The 8,678-nt window shown below is 40.3% G+C and overlaps 1 protein-coding gene across 1 annotated transcript; it reads left to right on the top strand.

Moving 5' to 3' along the window:
* The first annotated feature begins 797 nt into the window (after nt 1-797).
* LOC143568060 (uncharacterized) lies at nt 798-2,189 on the top strand. The gene is made up of 5 exons (XM_077054303.1): nt 798-975; nt 1,049-1,191; nt 1,262-1,359; nt 1,523-1,740; nt 1,837-2,189. The coding sequence occupies exons 1-5, from the start codon at nt 819-821 to the stop codon at nt 2,187-2,189; spliced, it is 969 nt and encodes a 322-aa protein (XP_076910418.1). The 5' UTR covers nt 798-818.
* Nucleotides 2,190-8,678: the final 6,489 nt, after the last annotated feature.

An 8,678-nucleotide genomic window follows, 5' to 3' on the forward strand; every position in this document is an offset into this window, starting at 1 on the left:
ATGAACCAATCACAGGGTGACAGCTCACCGACAACAATACGAGAAGGAGCACCCTCTAGTACTGTTTGTCACTATTAGCCGCTGCCTACTCACCAACCCTTACGATGGGACGCGCACAGCCTACAGTTGGTGGAACAGTGCGTAGCCGGCAGTAAAGGAACAGTATACAGCCGACCTTTACTGTTGGCCGTAGCCTACCCACCAACCAGCATGGCCTGTGCGTAGTCCACTGTTGGTGGAACAGGAATACTATTCAGCCGGTTGTACCTTCTAGGAAACCTACCTTCGGCTATAAATACTCCAACACCTTGGAATGGTAAGGACATCATCTGATATCTCAATCTTATCTAGCAATCTCTTAATATACACTTATATTCAGAGCAATCTAGTCTGATTCTCACGCCGGAGGGTGGTCACAAAGAGGAACCCCCCCTTCTCAGTGACGAGCTTACGGTGTTTGTTTTGCAGGTCCCCTGAAGAACAACTTTCTGCTAGACCTCATCCTCGTGGGAAACATTACTTAACCCCCAGATTATCTATAATCTGTCCAGGGTTCACTTAGTGTTTCTTCAATATGCTAAATACCATCTTGGACTAACTTCCATGTAAAATCCAATGTTTATGGAAACCATATTGAGACAAATTTCTAAGAATTCTAGGAACAAAATTCAAAACTATTAACAAGAAAAAGCATAGGTTAGATCATGAATATCAACAAAATATGTTCAAACAATAATCTCACATTCTTTGTATTTATAACCACAACATAGCCCTGCATGCAGTTGGATTGGATTAGATTGGATAATTAACACACTGCGATGGACGGTCAAAGTAAAAGTCGAACGGTGGTGTTGATTCATGATGCATCCGGAGGTGTGAGATTAAAAGGTGTAAAATGGGCCCTTGATGGATTCTTGTTGAAGGATGGAGATGTGTTTATTTTGCTTGCTGTTGTTCATCAAGTTCATCATCCTAGTATGGTCCTATATTATCATTAGATTTGAAATTTAATTTAAAACAACCTTAATTATCTAGGTAATTCTTGTAGTGGGATACAAAATTAGAGTTGACAGCTCAATGTTTGGAGGGGCAAACCAAAGGGCTATTGATGATGAAATTGTGAGGAAGAAGAAAGAGTTCGATGGCAACTTACAACTTCTTGAAATATCAAAACTATACCAAATGAGAAAGGTAATTAACTCTATACACATATCACGTGTAAGGTCGAATCAAAATATATTGTTGTGTGATATGCATACAGGTCGATTTCAAAATCGAGTTGGTGGCTGGGCCTATACCCAAAAATGCAACCGTAGACGCATCCAAAAAATGTAATGCCACATGGGTGATTCTTGATAGGTAAGTCTACGGTTGGTTAAAAGGAATATTTGGTTATGACCAATTACCTGACCTGCTTTGGTAAATTGATGACTTTTATATGACTGAATTATGTTTTTCTAAGAAATAAAATATAAGATGAATAACAACGAGAGAAATATGTTAGATATGTTGGTTTTTGTAGGAAAATGAAGGAAGACAAGAAGTATTTCTTAGAGAAGCTGTCGTGTGGGATATCAACGATGAAAGATAACGATGACATTGTAGATATAAGAGGACCGAGAAGAAAACAGCCACCAACGTCTCTATCGTATGGCGAAATGTTACCCGTAGACAACAAATTATCGACCAGAGAAGCACCCAATGATCAAGATTTATTTAGCATCGAATTGGACTCGACATGTAAGTACTTCTCAGAATTAACTGATTTGTTTTTATTCAAACGTATATGTTCATTGTTTAAAGAATATAACAAAATAAACTCTCATCTCATACAAGATACGGGTTCCACGAGCACTAGAACTAGTTTTAGCGACGGCATGCTAACGGCGGGTAATATTCAAGATGACAAGATAAATGAGCTGTCAACGCTTCTAGAAATGTCGGCGGAAGAACAAGAGAATTCTCCAGGTCATAAAGTACCAATCTCGGAGTCAGAAGAGAAAGTAATGGTTGATGAGAAGAAGTGTACAGATAATGATACCACGAGGTCACTAATCGAAGAGGTCAGCGATAGTGTAGGAAGTATTGGTCAAAGTCAACCTTTTAACGTGGAAGTCGACTATGGGTTTGGTGGAACATCACCTGTGCCGAAGCAAGCGAAGCATTTTTACCAAGGCTTACAAATATAATTCTATTGCTACTTTGCAAACGTTAACTAAAACGCTATTACGTATGTGATAATAAAAGTGTGAGAGTACTTTAGGAAACCTGCGAGGCAAATGATGTGTTTTGTACCTTTTCAAATACATAATGAAATAAAAGTACTAATTATCTAGCAGCACCTGTTATTCTATCATGCTGAAGTTTGATTCAAAGTAGCTCCGATCCAATTCTCCAAGCATTATTAATTTGTGACAGCAATAGGAAAAGGAGAGAAACTTTTATCATGGTAAGTAGCCCGAGTAATAGAGATGATATATGTTAGGTTGTTTGATTGATATTACATTTAACTTCAAATATCACTATAATTGGTTATTTGAAAGGAAGAAAAACCATGCCGAATACTCATAAATCGTGGTATGGTTCGGTTTTGTCTGAAATACTAAATTTGAGGATTTCAAATACATTTAGGTCAGACATAAACTATGTCCAATATTATAAAACCATTTTTTATGTAACAAATTGACTTTTAACAATTTAAATTATGACTCGATGGCTGAAAACTGTTGGAGATAAATTGGAATTAATAAGTTGTGCTTATTGAAGCGTGAATACGGAATAGAAGGTTTGACGTTGATGTTGTATGACCTTTCCTTATGATGGAGTTTGTATAAAGTGATAATATATTAATGGTGGAATCGGATGAAAGGATCAGATGGTTTTTAACTTCTTTAACTCTTATTATTAATAAAAACTTCAAAGTATTTATAGGCTAACAATCCTAACATGACTAGAAATAGGAAACTAGTAAAACAATTTGACTACAAATAAGAAACTAATAAAAGATAAACATAAATAAAACTTAATATATCTGAATTTGATCTCCTCCTTATCCTCCCCTTGAGATCGACCTAGCCACCCTCGGTTTTATCTTTAACGAATCGGGATTAAATATATCATTCACCCCCTTAATCTTGATTCGTTCCTTTCAGATCTTCAATCCCAAGCAATTTCCTCATCTCTTCAAACTTTAACTTCGGTTGCGCTTTTGTTAAAATATATGCCTTTTGTTTCTCTCCACTAATGTGCTCAACTTGGACTTCACCACGTTCAATACATTCACGAATGAAGTGAAATCTAATATTGATATGCTTACTTCTTCCATAAAACACGGGATTCTTCATCAAATCAATAGCGGATCTATTATCCACATGTAACGTCACCACCTTTTCTTCATGCCCGGTCAACTCGCTTAACAATCCCCTTAACCATATAGCTTGACAAGCCGCGGTTGCTGCTGCCATGTACTCAGATTCACACGACGACAAGGCTACAGTTTATTGTTTTTGTGAGAGCCACGAGATCAATGCACCACCATAATAAAACACCATTCTGGTGGTACCTCGTCTATCCGTTTGATCCATACCGTAACTACTATCACAAAAACCAATCAACTCTCTATTACCGCATCCATACGTTAAACCATATCCACTCGTGCCTTGTACATATCGTAATATATACTTCAGAATCTGCATATGGGATTGTTTCGGTTCTTGCATGAACCTACTAGCAACTCCAACTGAGTAACTCAAATCAGGCCTCGTGTGTGTTAAATACCTTAAGCTACCGATTATTCTCCGATATTCGGTTGCATCAGCGGGTTCTCCTTCTTCATCTTTCGTTACTTGCATTCCTTTGGAAATCGAGTCGGGTTGCACTCGCTTAAACCTGCACTCATTAAAATTTTATTAGTATAAGCTTCCTGTTTCAACTTTATCTCATGCTTCTTTTGTGTTACTTCAATGCCCAAATAGTAAGAAAGCATTCCGAGATCTTGCATATCGAACTCATTCTTCATTTGACTTTTAAATTTCTCAATCATGGCTTGACTCGAACCAGTCACGATAAGATCATCGACATATACACCAACAATGAGAATGTCGGTTCTTGTATTCCGCTTGTACACCGCCGGTTCTCTCGGACATCGAATAAAATCCAAGCCTTTCAACGTTTTGTCGAGTTTTTCATTCCAAGCTCGTGGGGCTTGGCGAAGACCATATAAAGCCTTTCGTAACTTATAAACCATACCGTGTTTCCCGGGAACTTCAAAACCATTAAGCTGCTTCACATATACTTCTTCCTTCAGATTGCCATTTAAGAACGCCGATTTAACGTCCAAATGGTAAACGAACCAACCATAATTTGCTGCAATTGCTAAAATCAAACGTACATTTTCCATTCTCGCCACCGGGGCAAAAACCTCATCAAAGTCTACCCCGTGCTCTTGCACATACCCCTTCGCGACTAATCTTGCTTTGTACTTTGTTATTGACCCGTCTGCATCACGTTTGGTTTTAAACACCCATTTCAAGCCGATCGCCTTGTGGCCCTGTGGTAGGTTACATAAGTCCCACGTATTGTTTTGTTCGATTGAGATTAATTCAGATCTCATTGCTTCTCGCCATTTTTTGAAATTCTTTGCCTCTTCAAAAGTAGTTGTCTCTTCATACAGGAGAAGACATTTTCCTTCACAAAACATTACATAATCTTCAAACCTTTTAGGAGGGACCGATTGACGACCAGTTCTACGCAGCTCAGGTTTGGGATTTCCTTCCGGTTGGTCTTCAAATTCAGGCCCGTTAAAGTTTGTTGTGTCTTCGTTTTCAACAAGAATTTCTTGTTGAACTTCTTCTTGAACCAGCTCGATTATAAATTCAACCCACTCAGGTCCGGTTCCGACTTGACACGATTCGGTATGTCGAGACCAGTCAAACTTTTGACTTTCTTTGAAACGGACATCCCGGCTCACATAAATACGGTTTTGAGCCGGGTTGTACAATCTGTAAGCTTTTGATCCCGGTTCGGTTTCAAGATGTACAACCTCCATGCTTTGGTCATCTAATTTTTGAAGGTTAGCGGTGGGTATCTTCATGTACGTTAAGCACCCAAACACTCGTAAGGGTGTTATGTTGGGCTTTCGGCCCTTCAAGGCTCCATAGGGGGTTACCGTCTTCAATGCTTTAGTAGGTACCCGATTCAACACGTAAACCGAGTGTCTCACCGTTTCTCCCCATAAGTTTTGTGGAAGGTCCATAGCTTTCATCATACTTCTTGTTGCATTTAGGACTATCCGGTTTCGCCTTTCGACTACACCGTTTTGTTGAGGAGAGTAAGGAGCCGTAAACATTCTTTTTACTCCTTGATCACAATATTCGGTGAAAAGTTTGTTGAGAAACTCGCCACCTCGTTCACTTCTTAGAGCTTTAACCTTTAGCGAATGCTCTAACTCTACTTCCTGTTTAAACTTTTTGAAAATACCCAAAGCATCATTCTTATTTTTAATAGTATAAACCCACATGTACCTCGTATGATCATCTACAAGAAGCATAAAGTAGCGGTTTCCTCCCAAAGTAGGAGGTGAGATTGGTCCACATATGTAACATCCCGAAATTTCAAAGGTAATATTAATTATATTACTTATTAATAGATGGGAAGTTTACTCGGGTTATCAGGAAATAAATAAAAGAATAGGAGTTGGTATGGGTCGGGCTAATGTCGGGTAATGGAAGTGGGTTATGGACTTGGGTTAATTGAGATAGGTTAAATGAGAATGGGATTTCAGGGATATAAATACCCCCAAAATCCCAAAATATCTCATTTCTCACCAAACTCCCTAACACACACTCCTTACACCCTCAAAACACACACATTCTAACCGATCTAGATTCGAAGCCGAGACCCGAGATTTGTTGATAGATCTGAGTTGGTAAGGTAAGAACTAATCTAACAAAGCTATTATTACTGAAAATGGTTAGGATTGGATGGGTTAACCGGACCCGAAACCCAACTGCCCAAATCGGACCCCTAAAACGTCGATTTTAGGCCGGTTTGATGGTTGGGGTTTGTAGGCGCCGATCATACGGTTCCGTGGGTACCAAAATCGAGTTATTTGGCTAAGAAACGAAGGAGTTATGGGCAAACAGATCTGCAGCGCGACAACTTCGCCTGCAAGATTAAGTTCGCCTGATGAACTTCGCCTTCAAGCGTAACTTCGCCTTCAAGCGTAACTTCGCCTTCAAGCGTAACTTCGCCCAAGGATAACTTCGCCTACGGCCAAGTTCGCCTAAGGATAACTTCGCCTGAAGCCAAGTTCGCCTAAGGTTTAACTTCGCCTGAAGCCAAGTTCGCCTAAGGTTTAACTTCGCCTGAAGCCAAGTTCGCCTAAGGTTTAACTTCGCCTGAAGCCAAGTTCGCCTAAGGTTTAACTTCGCCTGAAGCCAAGTTCGCCTAAGGTTTAACTTCGCCTGAAGCCAAGTTCGCCCGAGGTTTAACTTCGCCTGAAGTGAGGTTCGTTTAGAAAATAAATTAAAAACCTAATGGAAAATGTGTTAAGGCAGCTTAACCCCAGCCAGGGGCTCTGCCCCTTGGACCCCGCTAGGGGCTGCCGCCCCTAGAACCCCACTACCAGGGGCGCTGCCCCCGGACCCCCGTTCATTGTGGGTCATATAAAGATAGAAACGCAACATAAGTAGTAGTAGCTAATTGATACGTGTAAATATTATACAGTTAGCCGTGCACAGCTCAAGAGGGGAATAACTATTAACGGAGAGCGTAACAGTATTCAGGTGAGTTTCTAGCCCCATTTATGTGTTATGTTTTCGGGGCTGTGTGCATACTCGATGTGTTGTTAATACATTTATCCTAAGTGATAAGTGTATGCCATATGTGATATATGTGATGGATATGAATGGTTGCTTGTCGGTACGCGAACGATCTTCGGATATTGCGCGTACTGTCAGGTCAAAAATAAAGGTACGAATATTATACATCGAAGATGTATGAACATTACAAATGAATACTTGTCGGGGCGTGAACGATCTTCGGATATTGCACGTATCGACAAGAGGTATGGTTGTTAGATGAATGATGTAAAGAACGCCTAGGGTGTTCTTATGCTATGATGTAATTATTGTATATGTGAAGTAGGTGTATACAGGTACACGAATGGTATGTGAGTTCTACGTTCGACATAGTAAGTTAGGATGGCAAATCCCTCTAGCTTTTGTCGGACATAGACTCGGCTGGTGATGGCGTAGTTAAGGACTGCGGGCCTTATACGTAAAGTAGATGATAGATGTAAACGTAGTTAAGGACTGCGGGCCTTATACGTAAAGTAGATGATAGATGTAAACGTAGATAGGGACGGTGGGCCTTATACGTGTTACAGATAATAGACGACAACGTAGTTAAGGACTGCGGACCTTATACGTATTATAGATAGGCATCAGCATAGGAAAGGACTGTGGACCTTATACGTGCTGTAGTTGTGTTGTGGTATCATAGGGGAGGACTGCGGACCTCGTACGTGCTATGGTTTAGGTTGCAACATAGGGGAGGACTGTGGACCTTGTACGTGTTGTGGATGTAGGATGGTATAGGGAAGGACTGCGGACCTTGCACGTACCATAAAGGGTGAACATAGGTAAGGACTGCGGACCTGTGTACGTGTTCACGACCTTGAGTACAGGTATAGACGGTGAACTATGAACGTACTCTCGGTAGACTGAGGTTAGTGATTGTAGATATGTATGTATGTATGGTAGCAAGTATGTAAGTAGAACAGAAGGGTAACTAGTGAAGTATGGATATGTATCTACGGATATGTATGTATGTGTATGTATTGTATGGCGTTCGATTAACTAGAACTCACTCAGCGTAGCTGACTTTTAGTATGCACGCAGGTGAGCTGATTACAGAGTTAGCATGAGGATGACACACGGCATGGATTGAACGGCTGGCATCTGAAGAAAGAAGTAAAGATGTTTTAAATATAAAGTTTTGTGTTATGGTATCAAAGAAAAGGTTTAACGTTTTGTAACAAATGATTGATGTTTTATATTCCGCGAAAAGTTTTAATAAACTCTGATTTGAAGAACTGTGTTTATGAGTAAATCCGACGCTAAAGTAGGGCTACCGGGTTCGGGGCCTTACAAGTTGGTATCAGAGCATAAGTTCGAGAGATTTAAGCATCTTACATGCTTAGACTCGAACAGAAAATGGGATTTAAGTAAGAAAGGAAAGAAGATGCCAGTTCAAGAATGCCATGTGTCGCTCAAGCAAGATCAGTAAAGGTAAAGTGTATGATTAAATGACATATGTTAATGAGAATGAAAAGGTATGGGAACAAAAGGGATAGGAATAATTGATTGTTGATTTGACTAACTGCTTAAGTAGAACTAGCACAAATAGACTCATAAAGGGAAGTGTATAGGACACGGAAAGCAACGTGATCAGCTAGTCACAACTGGCCACTGTTATTACCTGTTAGCCTTGCTATCCTTGTACTAAATAGTTCCTTGCGTGATGATGTTTGTGTTATCCCTTTAAGAATACGGATGGCTGGAGCTGGAGAATTTGTGGGAACTGGGGGTCGCACAGGACGTCGTGGCAGGCCTCGTCTTGTCCGGCAACCCTCGGTAGAAGAAGCTTCCCACACCGAAGATGAAGGAAGCGCAGCT

The sequence above is a fragment of the Bidens hawaiensis genome, unplaced genomic scaffold (genome assembly GCF_021521415.1).
Source record: "Bidens hawaiensis isolate Kalapana, Puna unplaced genomic scaffold, B.hawaiensis_p1.1 tig00023795_1, whole genome shotgun sequence".
NCBI lineage: Eukaryota > Viridiplantae > Streptophyta > Magnoliopsida > Asterales > Asteraceae > Bidens > Bidens hawaiensis.